This window comes from Hylobates moloch, unplaced genomic scaffold (genome assembly GCF_009828535.3).
Source record: "Hylobates moloch isolate HMO894 unplaced genomic scaffold, HMol_V3 SCAFFOLD_10, whole genome shotgun sequence".
NCBI classification, from domain to species: domain Eukaryota; kingdom Metazoa; phylum Chordata; class Mammalia; order Primates; family Hylobatidae; genus Hylobates; species Hylobates moloch.
The window spans coordinates 25,668,205-25,688,684 of NW_026652285.1; the positions used below are offsets into that span (position 1 = coordinate 25,668,205).

The window sequence follows — 20,480 nt, forward strand, 5'->3', positions numbered from 1 at the left end:
AGAAAATAAGTACCTTAGCACAAAACATTTTTAAGACGAAAAGTCAAAAGCCTAATTTAAGTGATAATTTACTATTCTAGATCTTTTGTGCCATACTACTCCTCTTAATGATCACACACACACACACGAATGGGAATTTTGTGACAAGGGGCAGATGAGATTATCTCATGGTTGTACTGTACCTTCCGAAAATCTCGCTTCTCAAAATCTGTTTCTGCTATTTTCTCATATTCCATGACTGCATTAGCATTCTTGAACTACACCGGAAAATCAGACATAGGAAAGTTTTAATGAAGCTGTAGATTAAACAACCACAAAAAAATTAAGAAGGCCTTGATGAATTTGAATCGAGTAAATATACCACACTGCCTCTTTTGATAGAGACAGGGTCGAACGCATACCTCCTGTTGTGAATGGCCATTTTTATGATCCAGTTCTAGGGCTCTCTGGCAACTGCGACAGGCTGCCATGGCATTCCCTAAAGAGAGGTGGTACTCGACCTCTCATAGAGGTCCCTAGGAGATTTTCTTTCAAGAAAATCAGAACCACAGACATTTCACAAATCAAATTGATGAAGATACAGTCAAGACTCCTTAACAGAAGGGCTAGACTCAATCTTCACCCTCAGTTTGAACTTCAAGTAAGGAACCCAAGTGTTATGCTTGATATACATGAAATAAAGGCAATGCATTGCCAGGGATTGAGCATACGTTTTGAGATTCTCACTGAAATGCATCTAGGGTAAACTGTATATACACTCATACACTCTGGTAAACACTGAACTGTATATATGGCAGTGCTCCTGTAAGATTATAATACTGTATTTTTACTGTACCTTTTCTGTTTAGATACACAAATACTTACCACTGTGTTATAGCTGCCTACGATATTCAGGACAGTAACACGCTATACAGGTTTTAGTCCAGAAGCCACTGCCATATAGCCTAGGTGTGTAGAAGGCTATGCCACCCAGGTTTGTGTAAGTATACTTTATGATTCTGCACAATGACAAAATCACCTAACAAAATGTATGCCTGTCATTAAGCGACACATACTATATACGGAGATGGAACTAAAACATGTTTTAGCTGCTACCAATTTAATCAAGGCTTGAATTTACTCAAATTCTTTTTTATTTTTATTTTTTTGGGACAGGTTCTTGCTCTGTTGCCCAGGCTACAGTGCAGTGGTGCGATCACGGCTCAGCCTCAACCTCCTGAGCACAAACAATCCTCCCATCTGAGCCTCCTGAGTGGCTGGGAGCACAGGTGCATGGCACCAGGCCTGGCTAATTTAAAAAATTTTTTTGTGGAGACAGGGTCTCACTCAGTCCCAAACTCTTTAGTCCCAAACTCTTAAATTCTTTAACCTCACTCAAATCAGTCCCTGGAAGCATGTGCCTATTCTCCAGCCATTTCAGAAACGCTTCAATTTTCACAGATTTTTAAAAGCTGTCAATCATATTCAAAACTCATTTTACAGATTAGGAAGCTGAGGCTTAGAGAGGCTATGAAACTCGCCTAAAGTCACCCAGGTGTGCTGATGGCAGAAGTGAGACGAGACCTCAGTTCCAACTTTCAAGTAGCCACTCCTCCCAAATATACCATACTGCCTCTTTTGATAGAAACACGATCAGACCCGTACCTCTTGTTGTGCCTGAGCATTTTTATGATCCAGTTCTAGGGCTCTCTGGAAGCTGCGACATGCTGCCATGGCATTCCCTAGAGAGAGGTGGCACTTGCCCTCTCGTAGATGTCCCTAAAAGAACACCAAGAGGGAAGAAAAGCAGCATGATTGGCCAAGTGGAAAGAAATCAACAGCAGCAACAGACACCCACACAAAACCAACACAGAGGCCGGGCGCAGTGACTCACACCTGTAATTCCAGCACTTTGGGAAGCTGAGGCAGGTGGATCACTCACTTGGGGTCAGGAGTTTGAGACTAGCCTGGCCAACATGATGAAACCCCATCTCTATTAAAAATACAAAAATTAGCCGGGTGTGGTGGCATATGCCTGTGGTCCCGGCTACTCTGGAGGCTGAGGTAGAATTGCTTGAACCCTGGAGGCTGAAGTAGTAGTGAGCCGAGATTGCGCCACTGCACTCCAGCCTGGGCGACAGAGCTAGACTCCATCTCAAAAACAAAAACAAACAAACAAACAAAACTAACACAAAATGAAAATGACTACAGCAGTAGTTCTCAACCTGGGCAGTGTGCCCTCCAGGGGACATTTAGCAATGTTAAGAGACATTTTTGGTTGTTACAATTGGGCAGAGGGGGTGCTACTCATACTCAGTGATTAAAAGTCAGAGATGCCGCTAAACAACCCACAGTGCACAGTAAAGTCCCCCACAACAAAGAATAATCTGGTCCCAAATGTCAGTAGTGTCAAGGTTGAGAAACACGGGGCTACAGAAACTCAACTGTAGCAACCCAGCCTTCCCCAAACAGCCCCATTACATACATACCCGGACAAAACTGTCATCCAACCTCACTGACTGTTGTGCATCTCCAAGAGCTTCCCGAAACCTTCCAAGCATCATCAAGGTGGCTGCTCGATTACCATAATAGCTAGCATTTTTAGGACACATATCTATAGGAAAGGCAGAAGAACGTAAAACAAAGTTTAGAACAGGTCCCTGCTTTGAAAACTTAGAGGGGGCTGGGCGCAGTGGCTCATGCCCATAATCCCAGCACTTTGGGAGGCCGAGAAGGGCGGATCACTTGAGGTCAGGAGTTCGAGACCAGCCTAGTCAACATGGCACAACCCCATCTCTACTAAAATACGAAAAAAAAAAAAAAATAGCTGGGCGTGGTGGCGGGCCCCTGTAATTCCAGCTACTCAGGAGGCTGAAGCATAAGAATTGCTTGAATCTGGGAGGCGGAGGTTGCAGTGACCCAAGAGCACATCACTGCACTCCAGCCTGGGCGACAGAAGAAGACCCTGTCTCAAAACACAAACAAACAAACAAAAAACTTAGAGGGCATCTCCCTCCAAACAATGTTAAGGGAATCTATCTGTAACGCTCATAAACTCTATTTTCTTCGTGGAGACAGAGTCTCACTCTGTTGCACAGGCTACAGTGCCATGGTGCTATCTTGGCTCACTGTAACCTCTGCCTCCTGGGTTCAAGTGATTCTCGTGCCTTAGCCTCCCAAGCAGCCAAGCAGCTGGGATTACAGGCATGCACCACCACACCTGGCTAACTTCTGTATTTTTATTTATGTATTTATTTATTTGAGGCACAGTCTGGCTCTACTGCCCACGCTGGAGTGCAGTGGCATGATCTCTGCTCACTGCATCCTCCGTCTCCTGGGCTCAAAACATCTTCCTACCTCAGCCTCCTCAGTGGCTGTGACCACAGGCACACGCCACCACATCCAGCTAATTTTTGTATTTTTTGTTGAGATGGGGTTTTGCCACGTTGGCCAGGCTGGTCTTGAACTCCTGGCCTCAAGTGATCCATCTGCCTCAGCCTCCAAAAGCGTTGGGATGATAAGAGTGAGCCACTGCACCCAGCCCTGACACACTCTCTTTAGAACACCACAGCCAGCACGGTAGCTCACACCTATAATCTCAGCACTTTGGGAGGCCGAGGTGGGCAGATCACTTGAGGCCAGGAGTTTGAGACCAGCCTGACCAACATGGCAAAACGTTGTCTCTGCTAAAATACAAAAAAATTAGCCAAGCATGGTGGCATACACCTGTAATCCCAGGTGGCTAAGGCATGAAAATTGCTTGAAACTAGGAGGTGAAGGTTGCAATGAGCCAAGATTGTGCCACTACACTCCAGCCTGGGTGACAGTGACACTGTCTCAAAAATAAATAAATAAATAGGCTGCATCCAAATTTCTGACTGCTTGTGCAAATGGACAGCAGCAAGGATACAATCAGTTTTAAAACAAAACAAGGTACAGCTTTAAAGTGCAGTGATTATCTTCTGAGGAGAGAGGCAGCTTATTAATCTTAATGAACTATGTTTTGTATAATGAGACATTAAAATGAAATGTGCATGTTGAGTTGGGGTAAGCAAATTAGGTGAGAAGAATGCTGACACAGGATTAAAATATGCTGGCAAATTAAGCATGGAGATAACTAAGACTTCTTTTATGTACAAAGGCCATTTTCTAAGGTAGTAAATGAATTGGCAATGACTGAAACGTATTTAGCTGGGTTTTGCCATAACATTCAGTATTTCTGGAATTGCCTTTAATTTATCAAAAGAAAAACTACCCGCCCCAGTTAGAAGAAGTTATCACAGCTGGGCATGGTGGCTCATCCCCATAATTCTAGCACTTTGGGAGGTCAAGGCAGGAGGATCGCTTGAGCCCAGGAGTTTCAGACCAGCCGGGGCAACATGGTAAGACCTTGTCTATTTTAAAAAATTTAAAGAGTTAAAAAAAAAAAAGAAAAGAAAAAGAAAAAAGTTATCATTCATGAGATTTTTTTTTTTTTTTTTTGAGACGGAGATTCATGCTTGTTGCCCAGGCTGGAGTGCAGCAGCGTGATCTCGGCTCACTACAACCTCTGCCTCCCAGGTTCAAGCAATTCTCCTGCCTCAGCCTCCCGAGTAGCTGGGATTACAAGCGCCCACCACACCTGGCTAATTTTTATATCTTTAGAGACAGGGTTTCACCATGTTGGCCAGGCTGAAATGAAATGTGCATGTTGAGTTGGGGTAAGCAAATTAGGGGAGAAGAACTCCTGACCTCAGATGATCCGCCTGCCTCGGCCTCCCAAAATGCTGGGATTACAGGCATGAGTCACCACACCTGGCCTTCATGAGATCATTAAGCCTGAAGGAGTTCATACAGTAACAGTATCAACCCATTAGGCAAAAGGCTACTTCTCAGAGAGAAGCTACTTTTTAAAATTTTTTAATTTAATTTTTGAGATGGAGTTCTTTGGTTGTCCCCCAGGCTGGAGTGCCAACGGCAGGATCTCAGCTCACTGCAACTTCCACCTCCTGGGTTCAAGCGATTCTCCTGCCTCAGCCTCCCTAGTAGCTGGGATTACAGGCACGCACCACCACGCCCAGCAAATTTTTGTATTTTGTAGAGATGGAGTTTCACCATGTTAGCCAGGCTGGTCTCAAACTCTTGACTTTAGGTGATCTCCCTGCCTCGGCCTTCCAAAGTGCTGGGATTATAAGCGTGAGCCACTGTGCCTGGCCTATTTTTTTATCTTTTTGAGATGAAGTCTTGCTTTGTTGCCCAGGTTGGAGTGCAGTGGCACAATCTTGGCTCACTGCAACCTCCACCTCCCGAGTTCAGGCAATTCTCCTGCCTCGGCCTCCCAAGTAGCTGGGATTACAGGTGCCAGCCACAAGGCCCAGCTGATTTTTGTATTTTTAGTAGAGACAGGGTTTCGTCATGTTGGCCAGACTGGTCTGAAACCCTGGATCTAAAGTGATCCGCCTGCTTTGGCCTCCCAAAGTGCTGGGATTACAGGCGTGAGCCACCAAGACTGGCACCTACTTTTAATAATATTTGGCAAGTAAATGTTTTCTAGCATAAGTATCAGTTCTTTCTCACCTATGGCTTTTGTATAATAATTATAAGCTTCATTGTAATCTTTCTTGGCATAGTATGCATTTCCTTGTTCCTTGAAAGTCTCTGCTTCCCTGAAAATGAAAGAGAAAGAGAATCATGTTACTGTACAAAGGGAATAACCTCTGTAATCTTACAGGAGCAATCTTTGGTCTAGAGCCCGCAGCACACTGAGCTGAAAGTTAGTGTGATACTTGAAGGAATTTATAGATTTGTTGAATAGGCCAATGGACGTAAAGGAGGTGCCAATGGACGTAAAGGAGGTGCTAATGAAAGAATCCAAGTTCTTCAGATGCTCCTTTTTGTCACTTAGATACATTCAAACTAAATCAAGAAAACCCCTCTTATGTTCCTGCCTCACCTCACTATTTCTGCCTGTAGTCATCCTCCCGCAGGACAAATTTAGACATTCCCTCATGGCAAGGAATTTTTCTATCTCCTTCCACAGTGTCACAACTGCTGCCTCTTTTGCAAACTTACAGGAAAAATGGTTACTCCATTCAGGACAACTTATTTCTCAATGTGAAATAGGTCACATTCTCAAGAGTTTTAATAATTTCATCTCCTGAAAAGTGGCTTATGCATTTGTCACTGGAAGAACAAGCAGAGCAAAGGCAGGTGGCAAAAGAATTATAAGCATAGCATGTTGGTGTTTAAGACAGGAATGGAGTTGAGTGACAGCAGAGACTAAGACCGTGGATGACAGGGACATATGTGGTACAGGCTGCCAGTGCCATACTATTAAGGAGCACCCATCCACTGGTGTTCCGTCTTCCCATCACATCTATGTAGGTACTTGCTGCCCCCTTTGTACTCCCTCCAGTACCTTATATATTCAGCAACTGGGTGCAGCAGAATTTTTTCCCTACCTCTAAGATCTATTTTTTGAAACTGTGCCATTAGACAAAGTATACTTTCCTAAAGGAACAATGTTACATAATTGGAAATTAGATTCCTGAGCAAGTACCTAGAATCAAATCAGACATGACCAACAATGTTTTAAAAGAACTAGTAACCTCTACCAAGATACTCAAAATCATTCCACTGCTCAAATGATAAAGATAATTCTTTACTGAAATGATTACTGCAACATTAACTAAGTACCTGATCATTTTTGTTATGAGAAACATCTTTCTTCTCCTGTTGTTCACATGCAAAAAAGAACCTAGTTCGGGGTTGTCTGAAGTGGGGGCAAAAGTCCTAGTTCTTAAACCTTGGTGATGGTATAGCAATTTACAGCTTGAGTCTACGGATATCTGCATTAGGGAGATTTGTGATTTACTTACGTTTTTTAAACTACAAACTAGCAAAGCTGCCCTCCTTTTATTGAGGTGATCCTCCCTCTCCATTCTTCTCCATCACTGTCCTGGCAAGCCCTACTAATATGAAAAGGCCGCTAGAAGGAGAAAGCAAATGGGAATGACCTATGAATGCTGACAGCTGTGAAATGTGATGGATATAAATCTGCTTGAGTAACTGTCTATACCAATTATCACAATGCTGAAAAGAAGATTTTAGAAAGATCCCCCAATTGCAAGATTTAAAGAACCAACTGAAATCCTACTACATGGTATTCACCATCCTGTAACTCTAAATTAAGCAAAGTGCTTATAAAAACTCTCAGGAGCCTATCCTTTAAGAGCAGACATGCCAAGGGATTTGAACAAAGGACTTCCCCAAAACTGGATTTCGATTAGTCAAACTGCTGTGAAGAAATGGAGTAGCAAATTCCAAAGTAAGACATTAGGCCCAAACTCTATCAGAGAAGATCTAGCTTCTTCAGTTGGCTAGTGGCTAAGAATATACAAATCTTTGAGGAAAATGAAGACATCTAGGTACCTGGGGAGACACTGTGTCAGCAGTATAAAGCTTGTTAGTCGAAAGTGAAATAATGTACAGGGCTGCTGAAAGGTGCCCCTAGCCTCCTCCTTTCTAAGACACTACCCCTATGGAGGTCGGGGAGTTCAGGACTGGCTTCTAGAAAAAATGCAAAGGATGATTTTGGTGGACAGTTACTAGTAACTACTGAGGCCAGGTACTTTCCATACAGTATCCTCTATAAAACACAGTCTGGTGAACTTCATTATTCCCATTTTTCAAAGGAGGAAATAAGGTCTGGGGGTTAAATAACTTGCCTGAGGTCAGGATGTTACCCACATTTGTCAGAATACAAAGCTTGTGCACTTTCTATTATGCCAAGCTTTCTCTCTAATGCTTGCCTCCAATTACTGCTAACTATTTTGAAAATTAATCTGTACTACGAGGAATAAGACATGGACAATATATGTAAGACATGGACAATACATATAAATTTGTTTAAACTAAGACACACAGTACCCCCCGCATATAATATTCAACCCCAGAACCAAAATCAGTATTTAAATAAGCTAAATGACATTCCTAACAATTAGTCATAGAGGAAACAGGGCTCCTTTCTCTTTAAGATGCAAGACCTAGTGAACTGGACTTTGCCTCCCCAAAGAAATGCATTTCATTTTAGTAAATGGTGAGTAGATTCCATTCTAGAGCAAACAAAGCAAGTAATGTAGAGTCAGCCCACAGCAAAAAGAACAAGAAGAATTGTGTTGTGACAAGTTGCCATGTTTTTAACCTCACACTGCACAGCATCAGGCCAGAATTAGCTATTCCCACACAACTGCCTCATGAAAAGGACTTATTTTCATAGAAACGTGGCTGATTAACAGCTGCCTAAACAATGGGCACTTAGTGCTTTTAGACTGAACGCTTATTTTTTGCCTCCAGGTCCAATGCCCAAAGTGGACTGGAGTCCCTCCTTCATTTTGAACCTCCCCACCAAATACACAACAAGCTTTAACCAATGGGCCTGACCCTGCGAGACCAGTCGAGGAAAGAGTGGATCTTTGGAATCCAGCATGGCAGCAGCAAGAACTGAACAAGGCTGCATCAGGAACAATTCCAGGGTCAAATCCATTCAAGTCCTGCCCTGGAAGTCTGAGAAAGGGCTGAAGCTTGTTCAAGTTGCCTTTACAGCAAAGGGACTGAAGGATGAGATGTCAAAGGCGTGGGACTGGAAAAGAAGGAGAAGAGCTGGTTAACACTGGAATTGAAGGCAATCTGGTGGTGGCATCTGCCACTCACTCACTGCCAGGGTCAATTCATCTGATAGCCAAGTGAGGTTGTAACATGCACCTACTGAAACACACCAGTACTGAGAAAAGAAGAATTAGGATTAATTGGCTTCACCTAGACCAATTAAAAAAAAAAAAGGATTCTCAATGCACTAAATTAAACTACAGATTATTTTCTGTGGCTACAAAATTAAATTCAGATTAAACTCTTAAATATAATACCACAGCAAAATATAGACTTGGCCATAACTGACCTGATGGTACTACTAACAACTACAATATATTTCTAGTGTTGTTTCAGATTTTCAAAGCATTTCCAAAGATTTTCAATTTTTTTTTTTTTTTTAGATGGAGTCTCACTCTTTTGCCCAGGCTGGAGTGCAGTGGCATGAACTCGGTTCACTGCAGCCTCCGCCTCCTGGGTTCAAGTGTTCTCTCGCCTTAGCCTCCCGAGTAGCTGGGATTATAGGCATGTGCCACCATGCCCAGCTAATTTTTGTATTTTTAGTAGAGACGGGGTTTCATCACGTTGGCCAGACTGGTCTCAAACTCCTGACTGAAAATGATCTGCCTGCCTAGACCTCTCAAAGTGCTAGGATTAAAGGCGTCAGCCACCACACCTGGCCAAGATTTTCAAATGGCCTTCTGAGGTGGTTATGGCAATAATTTCACCTATCTTCCAACAGAGGAAGAGCTAGTGAGGCACCCAAGATGGCTGCACAGGTCTCCTAAGTCCTAGAAGTTTATTTTTTCCCCTATATCCTGTTAGTGTCAAGGCTTTTAGCTTAAAACTAATTTATCCAGTTCTCCCACCAAATCCTTGGGTCAACTTCTAAGCAGAATAAGCTTCACAGCTCTGATTCACCAAGAGATGCTGGGAATGACTCCACCTCCACCAATCCAGTCTTTTCATTTTAACTGACAGTAATAAAGTTGTATGAAAACAGCTACTGAAAGGTTTTCCAAAAAATCTGTCCTCTCTGGATGCATGGAGGATCTCTCACAACAGGATCAGCACACTGGAAGCCCTGGCCTTCAGAGAAGACATTCTATTCGTGGTCTCCTTTGCTATTTTAAAATGTATTTCTTTGTTTTTCAAAAATAACCTTGCTGGGCACAATGTCTCACGCCTGTAATCCCAGCGCTTTAGGAGACAGAGACAAGACGACTGCTCGAGCGCAGGAGTTTGAGAACAGCCTGGAAAACACAGGGAGACTCTGTCTCTAGAAAAATTTAAAAATTAGCTGGGCATGGTGGTGCATGTCTGTAGTCCCAACTACTTGGGAGGCTAAGATGGGAGGATCGCTTGGGCCCAGGAGGTTGAGGCTGTAATGAGCTGTGATTGTACCACTGCACTCTAGCCTGAGTGACAGAGCAAGACTGTCTCAAAAAAAAACAAAACCACCCACCAGTAAGAAAACTGCAGCTTTGAAAACTTGCTCTTCTACAATAAATGTTCGTTAAAATCTGTATATCCTTTAGACATGTAGTTATATTACCTCTCTGAATTCAGCATTCATTCATGCTGACACTAATTACTCCAACAAACACTGCTAAGGGAATCATTTAGTATTACACAGGTCTTAGCAGGGCTCAGCATCATGTGATTAAATCACACAACTTGGGCTTATGATTGCTAGCCAACTTTGCACATTTACAGCTCAACTAAATTAAAAACACATTAAAACATCATAGTTGACATTGCAACATGCCCCAAATTAGATGCCCTATAAAAATTTCCATTTTCTCTCTAAATACTTCCAAGTTGAACACTTAAGCAAGATCTCTGCGTTGGGTCAACTAGTCTAACTTTTAGCAATTAAAGCATCAATCAGAAACTTTAGTCAGCCTCCACTAATGCAGAATTAATTGTGTGGTAGTTTTAAAAATGTCACTAACATGGCTGGGTTCTCTCTGGAATTGCTTGATATATCACGTATTTGCAGATTATTAAAACAGGGATGAGATTCTTCATCATTTTAAAATTTATTCCACCTCACTGCATGAAAAAGACTAGCATGGTTTCATTATTCTGCAACATTTGTAACCTAGGAAATGTGGATCCGAATTTTATAGGACAAAAAGCACACCACACTGTGGTTTGATTTTGTTTTTTCGAGGAAGTTTGTCTGTCACCAGGTGAGTGCAACCGACAATCTCGTCATGCAATCCCCACCTCACGTCGAAGCTGAATTACAGGCACACCCACCATCCTGGCCAACTTTATTTATTTATTTAATTTTTTTTATTTTTTGAGACAGAGTCTGACTGTCGCCCAGGCTAGAGTGCAGTGGCGCGATCTCAGCTCACTGCAAGCTCCACCTCCCGGGTTCATGCCGTTCTCCTGCCTCAGCCTCCCGAGTAGCTGGGACTACAGGTGCCCACAACCACGCCTGGCTGATTTTTTTGTGTTTTTAGTAGAGACGGGGTTTCATCGTGTTAGCCAGGATGGTCTCGATCTCCTGACCTCTGTCACCTCTGTTAGCTCTGTTACCCAGGCTGGAGTGCAGTGGCGCAATCTCGGCTCACTGCAACCCCCACCTCCTGGGTTCAAGCAATTCTCCCACCTCAGCCTCCCAAGTAGCTGGGATTACAGGCACACGCCACCATGCCTGGCCAATTTTTTTTTTTTTTTGAGAAAAGAGCTTTATTTATTTATTTATTTATTTAATTTTTGGGAAATTACAGGCTCATACCTATAATCCCAGGCTGAGGCAGAAGGGCTGCTTGAGCCCAGGAGGTTGAGGCTGCAGCAAACCATGTTCCTGCAGCCTAGGTGACAGAGTGAGATCCTGCCTTTAAAAAAAACAAAACCAGGCTGGGCACGGTGGCTCACACCTGTAATCCCAGCACTTTGGGAGGCCGAGGTAGGCAGATCATGAGGTCAGGAGTTCGAGACCAGCCTCATCAATATGGTGAAACCCCATCACTACTAAAAATACAAAAATTAGCCGGGCGTGGTGGCGTGCACCTGTAATCCCAGCTACCCGGGACGCTGAGGCAGGAGAATCCCTTGAACCCAGGAGACAGAGGTTGTGATGAGCCAAGGTTGCACCACTGCACTCCAGCCTGAGCAACAGAGCGAGACTCACTTTGGGAGGCTGAGGCAGGCAGATCACAAGGTCAGGAGATCGAGACCATCCTGGCTAACACGGTGAAACCCCATCTCTACTAAAAGTACAAAAAAAAATTAGCCGGGTGTGGTGGCAGGCGCCTGTAGTCCCAGCTACTTAGGAGGCTGAGGCAGGAGAATGGCGTGAACCTGGGAGGCGGAGATTGTAGTGAGCTGAGATCGCGCCACTGCACTCCAGGCTGGGCAACAGAGCGAGATTCTGTCCCAAAAAAAAAGAAAAAGAAAAAAAGATACCTTTCTTTTCCTTTAGGCTATTAATACTAATACTTTATACTGCCAATGAGTCAATATCCCTTATGCATTCCTCTTATATTTACTACTCCCCAAATGTCGCCTTACTCTATGATTGTTGTGCCCCATTTATTTTATTCAGTCAAACTTACTAGTTGCCTGTTGATCTAGAAATGCCCTCCACCCTTCAGAATTCACGGGATCTTGGCCAGTCAGAGTAGAAATTCTTTCCTCCTTCCCACGGTCCGAGACCTCTTGTCCCCAGTGGCATGTCACAGGGCCTGTTTCATGTTGCACTCTCCCTGACCTTCATGACAGAATAAAGTAAAAGGAGCCCAGGAGCCTAACTTCTATTCCATCTTACCAAAAGCAAGTCATTTAGTTTCTTTTTTAAGAAAAAAATTTCTTTTTTTTTTTGGAGACAGTCTCATTCTATTGCCCAGGCCGGAGTGCAGTGGTGGGATCTCGGCTCACTGCAATCTTCACCTCCCAGGTTCAAGCGATTCTCGTGCCTCAGCCTCCCTAGTAGCTAGGACTCCAGGCATGCACCACCGTGCCCGGCTAAATTTTTGTATTTTAGTAGAGACGGGGTTTCACTATGTTGCCCAGGCTGGTCTCAAACTCTTGAGCTCAGGCAATCCACTGCCTCAGCCTCCCAAAGTGCTAAGATTATAGGCATGAGCCACCACACCTGGCCAGAAAAAACTGCTTTTTTTTTTTTTTTTTGAGACGGAATTTCGCTCTCGTTGCCCAGGCTGGAGTGCAATGGCGTGATCTCAGCTCACCGCAACCTCCGCCTCCCGGGTTCAAGTGATTCTCCTGCCTCAGCCTCCCAAGTAGCTGGGATCACAGGCATGTGCCCGGTAAGAAGTTTCTTTTTTTAAAAGAAATCTAGGATGGGCAAGGTGGCTCATGTCTATAATCCCAGCACTTTGGGAGGCCAAGGAGGGCGGATCACCTGAGGTCAGAAGTTCCAAGACCAGCCTGGGCAACATGGTGAAACCCCATCTCTACAAAAACACAAAAATTAGCCGGGCATGATGGAGGGTGCCTGTAATCCCACCTATTCGGGAGGCTGAGGCGGGAGAAGTATTTGAACCCAGGAGGCGGAGGTTGCAGTGAGTCGAGACTGTGCCATTGCACTCCAGCCTGGGCAAGAGTGAGACTCCTTCTCAAAAAAAAAAAAAAAATTACTATTCTAGGAGTGAAATGTCAATATTAAGTTTCACATAGATAAGTGGAAGTCACAGGTATAGATATATATATAGATACAGATTTTTTTTTTTTGAGGCAAAGTCTTGCTATGTCACCCAGGTTGGAGTGCGGTGGTGCAATCTCGGCCCACTGCAAGCTCCACCTCCCAGGTTCATGCCATTCTCCTGCCTCAGCCTCCCAAGTAGCTGTGACTACAGGCGCCTGCCACCACGCCCAGCTAATTTTTTTGTATTTTTAGTAGAGACGGGGTTTCACCACGTTAGCCACGATGGTCTCAATCTCCTGACCTCATGATCCGCCCGCCTCGGCCTCCCAAAGTGCGGGGATTATAGGCGTGAGCCACCGCGCCGGGCCAGATATATATTTTTTGAGATAGACTCTCATTCTTGTTGCCCAGGCTGGAGTGCAGTGGTGTGATCTCAGTTCACTGCAACCTCTGCCTCCCAGGTTCAAGTGATTCTCCTGCCTCAGCCTCCTGAGTAGCTGAGATTACAGGGCCCCACCACCATGCCTGGCTAATTTTTGTTTATTTTAGTAGAGATGAGGTCTTGCCATGTTGGCCAGGCTGGTCTTCAAACTCCTGACCTCAAGTGATCCGCCCATCTCTGCCTTCCAAAGTGTAGGGATTAAAGGCGTGAGCCATCGCGCCCGGCCATAGATATATGACTTGGAATAATTCTATAAATATGGCAAGGTACTTATGCTGAGTGCTTCATCCAGAAAAAAATAGAAGGTGAGCGCTATCCAACTGCTATCTTTTAGCAAAGCTATCTGCTACTCAGCTTTCTTTACCCAATTTCCTACAGAATAGATAGTTTTCACTTTAAAGCACAACTGGAACAACCCTCCACACATCTCCGCTAATAAAGAGAAGGTAGAAGATGAAGAAAATTCCTTAACATACCCGTTCAAGTTGTCCTCTGGGTGGACATTCAAGGGGAAGCCTTAACATGGGCAGAGTCAGAAGGGACCCAAAATGCACCAGAGGAGTCACAGACTGTCTACACAAAGCAGCAGCACTCCCTACTGTTCAGGCAGGGACGGACACCAGCCAGCAAGCTGTGCCTGGCTGTGCAGCTGGCTATGCCTTATTCAGTAAGGAAGAAAAAGCAAGCAACCAATTCAATCCCTACAGAAATCCCATCACTGCAGGCAGAAACATATTCACTTGGAAATACTTGTCTCAACGGTGAGTTTGAAATTTATTTTAGGTCCTTAAATGAGAGGTGTCACAATCTATTACATCTACCTAACCTTCACTTATCCCTGGAGAGAGGAGACCCAACAATGAAGCTACTTCTGAGAAACATGCTTCTCTGAAACCATTCTGAGGATACAAGTCACTGGCTTTTCAGCATTAGCCAGAGGCTTGTTTTCATAACATATCCCCAAATCCATCATTTTCCATCCCTTGGTTCCCTATTCTGTGACATCTCCCACTATAGGGACAGCAGCACCCATCAAAAATTTAAAACTGAGGAACTACAATTAAGGAAAAGGCTGCTTTGGCCAGGCGCGGTGGCTCACGCCTGTAATCCCAGCACTTTGGGAGGCCGAGGCGGGCAGATCCTGAGGTCATGAGATCAAGACCATCCTGGCCAACATGGTGAAACCCGTTCTACTAAAAATATAAAAAATTAGCTGGGCGTGGTGGCGTGCAACTATAGTCCCAGCTACTCAGGAGGCTGAGGCAGGAGGATAGCCTGAACCCAGGAAGCGGAGATTGCAGTGAGCCGAGATCGTGCCATTGCACACTCCAGCCTGGCGACACAGCAAGACTCCATCACAAAGAAAGAAAGAGAGAGAGAGAGAGAGAGAGAAAGAAAGAGGATACTTCCTACGCTGGGTGCAGTGGCTCAAGCCTGTAATCCCAGCACTTTGGGAGGCCAAGGTGGGTGGATCACCTGAGGTCGGGAGTTCGAGAACAGACTGACCAACATGGAGAAACCCTGTCTCTACCAAAAAAAAAAAAAAAAAAAAAAAAAAAATACAAAATTAGCCGGGCATGGTGGCGCATGCCTGTAATCCCAGCTACTCGGGAAGCTGACTCAGGAGAAATGCTTGAATCTGGGAGGCGGAGGCTGCAGTGAGCCGAGATTGCGCCATTGCACTCCAGCCTGGGCAACAAGAATGAAACTGTTTCAAAAATATATATATATAAAGGCTGCTTCCTGAGTTTTTCTGGGTGGAGTGGGGTGGCGTGGAGATGGGAACTAGAGTGGGGAGGAGCCTGGATTGTCAATGGTATTTTACTTCTCAAAGTTGTCTTGGTTCCTTAGTTCAACAGGTGGTTAACTGTCTCAGGGCAAACCGTCCAAGGAAGAACTCTCAGGACAGAAACTCCAAAAACAAGAGAGGGTCCTGCTTGCCCGTCACACTCTCTCCAGAAGTAGTATTAGAATCAAGAGAGATGGTTAACACTGCTTATCTGACAATGTGGCCTCCCCACACAAATTGTAAGTCACATGCCAATAGAATTTCAGGTCTCAGAATAAGACCTGAGAGTCATATATTCCTCCTATTACCATTCTCAAAAGCCTCAACCACTCATATTGTTACCAATGGTGAGGGTGAAACATAGGAATTGCCATTTTGATCCGAATGGGAGAAGAAAAAACAGTGTCACTCCAATAAAATGAACAGCCTGTTGGGATAACTGCACTTTGAATTTTGTTCTTACCTCTGAAAGTTTAAAGAATGCCTGGAACGACCTCTGAGTAACTTCCACATCACTCAGCACTGGAGAAAGGGGACCAAAGACTAGTGCAGTAAGGGAGAAATGGGCTCTCAGAGGGACTCTGCATCAGGCCACAAAGCAACTAGGCAACTGCTGACCATTGTTCTCCAATCTTCTAAAGTCCTGAAGAACGAAAAAGCAAGTGCCCAGTACTCAGCTTTTCAAAACCTTTAAAATACAAACTTCAATGACTAAACTAATCCCTGATTGGCTGGAATGTACAATAAGGCTGGGCTTTCAACCAATCAGAGTTCTGGTTGTTGGGAGTGGACTGGACTCTAAGCAAACTGCCACTCACTTGGCCCTGTATTTTCTCAATATTCTTGTTTCTCTGGCACTAGTTAACATGTGGATCTGAACTAAAGCACTAAGAGAGAACCTTTCTGTGTACTCTACCTTTGCTCCAGTTATGATGATCTACTTTGCCATCTGTTAGTATCAGGGTTCAATTAATTTGCCAGTATTGAGAATTCTGTATTCCTAGGTTTATCCCTTCCTTAACCATGACTCATTTCTCCTCCCATCTCCCATTTCTTCACATCTGACTACACTTAGTGCATAGCAAAAGGAAAATAGTGTTTCTCACTGATTTGGGTTCCAGGTCAAAGATAAATTCCCACTCAGTTTGGAGGCTTACTGAAATGTCTAGGTGCTTGCTCTGAAACTTCAAGAGGAAGATTAGAAGGACACATTCCTAAGAATTTAAAACTGGGTAATGAAGAAAGCGGGGGAGGCATGCCCACAAGCTCTTCAGTTAAGTAAGGCCACAAACTCAAAAACACCATGCAAAGTTGCAGCAAACGAACAGCAACTACAGCAAACCCGGGACATGAATTCAGAGTTCAGTTGTTCCCATTAACAATCTGAATAGAGAAATAAAAGGCAAAATCCTAATCGCAAAGGGTTTACAATACCTAGGTAGTAAGGGCCTAATAAGAATTGCTCTTATTTGTACCCATCAGGAAAACATACAAAGAAGTTAAGTTTATCAGCTCAAGGAATCAGGTAAGGACGTCCTGACTCTTCAAGTCTATGGATCCCTTGATTCTTTTAGATCTTGTTGTCCAGTCACACTAGGTATATGCTGAGACACATAAGTGTTTTCTCTTTGAAAAACAATTTGAGGTTGGGTGCAGTGGCCCACGCCTGTAATCCCAGCACTTTGCGAGGCCAAGGCGGGTAGATCATGAGGTTAAGATATCAAGACCAGCCTGGCCAACATGGTAAAACTCCGTCTCTACTAAAAATACAAAAATTAGCTGGGTGTGGTGGCACGCGCCTATAGTCCCAGCTACTCGGGAGGCTGAGGCAGGAGAATCATTTGAACCCAGGAGGCGGAGTTTGTAGTGAGCTGAGATCACACCATTGCACTCCAGCCTGGTGACAGAGCGAGACTCCATCAAAAAGAAAAGAAAAGAAAACAATTTGAAATCCCTCAAGTTTACTATAAGAAAGACTCCCTATAGAGATCAAGCTGTTTCCCAGCCCAGGAGATATAACTAGAGATCCTTAACTCAAGACAGGTATTCCCATATCAGGTAAAGCAGTCAGCAACTTCCCAGGAAAACATAAAGCCTTAAGTTAGTTGAAATGTGAAACATCTGAAGTTTAACCCTCTGGCTCATAAATAGCTTTGCCTGCTTTGGTGAGCAAAGAGAAATAATCTTCATGCATAGAATCCTGATCTATTTTGGAGTGCCAACTAATACATCTTTTATTTTAGCCCCAACCCTTTTTTTTTAGACAGAGTTTCACTCTATCACCCAGGATGCAGTGCACTGGTGTGATCACAGCTCACTGCAGCCTCGACCTCCCCCAGCTCAGGTGATACTTTCACCTCAGCCTCCCAAGTAGCAGGGCCTACAGGTATGCACCATCACACCCTGCTAATTTTTTTTTTTTTTTTTTTACAGAGATGGGGGGTGGGTTTCACCATGTTGTCCAGGTTGGTCTCGAACTCCTGGCCTCAAGCAATCCACTGGCCTCAGCCTCCCAAGGTGCTGGAATTACAGGCGTGAGCCACCACACCCAGCCTTAAATGTTTTTATAGAGACTAAGTCTCACTACGTTGCCCAGGCTGGTCTCAAACTACTGGGCTCAAGCGATCCTCTCATCTTGGCCTCACAAAGTGCTAGGATTACAGGCGTGAGCCACTAAGCCTAGCCTTATTTTAGCTTCTTGGCTGCTGTAAGGGAAACAGAACTTTGTCAGAGTGACATGCAAAAAAAATTGAAATCCATCTCTTCTCTCTATAGAAACACTAAAGCTAAGGAAATAAAACATGTAGCCATTTAAAATGCTGCAATCATGAAGTCCAACATCTTAAAAGCTCCTCTCATTTTGCCCCCCTGTGGGACTGTGACAACTTAGCAGCAGCAGGACATGTCTTAAGCCAAGAAGTAAGGTCCTTGCTGGACCTCACAAAAACAACCCAAGAGACCCATTAACTCTTGATCCCTAAATGAACTGGTAGGAGGACTGTAACAACAGAGGCAGGAACTTGGCCAAAGAACATTAACAAAGCCAGACAGTAAAAGGGCATTTGTAAGGGGTGCCTCTATCACTGCCCTCTGCTATGGCCACACAAGAGGAATCCAGGACACATGAAAAACATAAAACCACTTCCCTCCAAGGCTTCTAAATCTCCATCCCATTTTCAGCACTGGAAAAATCATACATAAACAAAGCTCTTTCATACTAACAGAGCCTAATGTTTATTCTTTTTTTTTGAGACAGAGTTTTGCTCTTGTCGCCCAGGTTGGAGTGCAATGGGGCGATGTTGGCTCACCGCAACCTCCACCTACCGAATTCAAGTGATTCTCCTGCCTCAGCCTCCGAGTAGCTGGGGCTACAGGCATGCGCCACCACGCCTGGCTAATTTTTTTTTTCTATTTTTAGTAGAGATGGGGTTTCTCCATGTTGGTCAGGCTGGTCTCGAACTCCCGACCTCAGGTGATCAGTCCGCTTCAGCCTCCCAAAGTGCTGGGATTACAGGCGTAAGCCACCACACCTGGCCAATGCTTATTCTTCTAAGATGTCTGATACGGCAAAAAGTTAAACTGATTTTTTTGTTTATTTCACTTATTTTCCTTTTTTTTTTTTTTTTTTGAGATGGAGTCTCACCATGTCGCCCAGGCTGGAGTGCAATGGTGTGACCTTGGCTCACTGCAACCTCTGCCTCCCGGATTCAAGCAACTATCCTGCCTCAGACTCCCGAGTAGCTGGGATTACAGGCGCCCACCACCACACCCAGCTATTTTTTGTATTTTTAGTAGAGATGGGGTTTCGCCATGTTGGCCAGGCTGGTCTCGAACTCCTGACCTCGTGATCCGCCCACCTCAGCCTCCCAAAATGATGGGATTACAGGAGTGAGCCACTGCACCCAGCCTATTTTCCTTTTGATTTGTGCACAAAAGTGGTATATAATGAATAACTATGTTTAATTCTGTCGAAAAGAGTGCTATATATGAGAAATATAAGTCTGATAAGAATGCATTTTTTTCTTTTTTTAATTTTTTTTTTTTTTTTTTTGAGAAGGAGTTTTATCTTGTTGCCCAGGCTGGAGTGCAATGGCATACCCACCACAACCTCTGCTTCTGGGTTCAATCAATTCTCCCACCTCAGCCTCCTGACTAGCTGGCATTACAGCGTCACCACGCCTGGCTAATTTTTGTATTTTTAGTAGACGGGGCTTCACCATATTAGGCTGGTTTCGAACTCCTGACCTCAGGTAATCCACTCGCCTTGGCCTCCCAAACTGCTGGGATTATAGGTGTGAGCCACCACGCCCAGTCTTTTTTCTTTTTTTAATTAATTTTTTTCTCTCACTATTTGAACTACAGGAATAATGCATGTTGTCATGTTTAATTTACAGTTATATTTTCTTAGTGACAGATAAAATAATTTGCATTCTGTAATCAATGACTCTTTTTTTGAGATGGAATCTCACTTTATCACCCAGGCTGGAGTGCAATGGCCTGATCTCAGCTCACTGCAACCTCCACCTCCTGAGTACAAGCGATTCTCCTGCCTCAGCCTCCCACGTAACTGGGATTAGATGTGCGTGCCACCACACCCTGCTAATTTTTGTATTTTTAGTAGGGACAGGGTTCTGCCATGTTGGCCATGCTGGTTTCAAACTCCTGACCTCAGCTGACCCACCTGCCTCAGCCTCCCAAAGCGCTGGGACTACAGGCGTGAGCTACTGTGCCCGGCCTAATGACACTTAAATTCCATGAAATAAGGTAGTTTACCTTATTTTGTTGTACTGCTATCAAATACCATGTTTTGTGTGATGTGGTCACATTACAGCATAACCTATTTTATTATATGTCTTCAGGTCATCTACTCCAATTTTATGATAGAATATCCTCTAAGGCTGTGTGATTGAAGAAATGTATTTGCTCAAGATAGTAGGCTTTGAAATGAAGTCCAAAATAGGGACACTCTACATCAGAGATTTACAATGAGTAGGATGAGTTTTTAAAATTACCTATGGCTGGCC

The 20,480-nt window shown here is 44.1% G+C and overlaps 1 protein-coding gene across 5 annotated transcripts in view; it reads right to left on the reverse strand.

The window, feature by feature from the left end:
* Window positions 1–20,480, reverse strand: part of DNAJC7 (DnaJ heat shock protein family (Hsp40) member C7) — a 44,897-nt gene that overhangs the window by 17,479 nt on the left and 6,938 nt on the right. For 3 of the 5 annotated variants that reach the window (XM_032163632.2, XM_032163633.2, XM_032163636.2), the window contains exons 2-5: window positions 5,536–5,624; window positions 2,469–2,593; window positions 1,645–1,758; window positions 183–257 (exon numbers count right to left, since the gene is read on the reverse strand). In XM_032163632.2, the coding sequence (XP_032019523.1) occupies window positions 183–257; window positions 1,645–1,758; window positions 2,469–2,593; window positions 5,536–5,624 (403 nt within the window). Of the gene's footprint in view, window positions 1–182; window positions 258–1,644; window positions 1,759–2,468; window positions 2,594–5,535; window positions 5,625–8,400; window positions 8,600–20,480 lie in introns of all 5 variants that reach the window. The other 2 variants (XM_032163635.2, XM_032163634.2) reach the window with 2 other exon arrangements.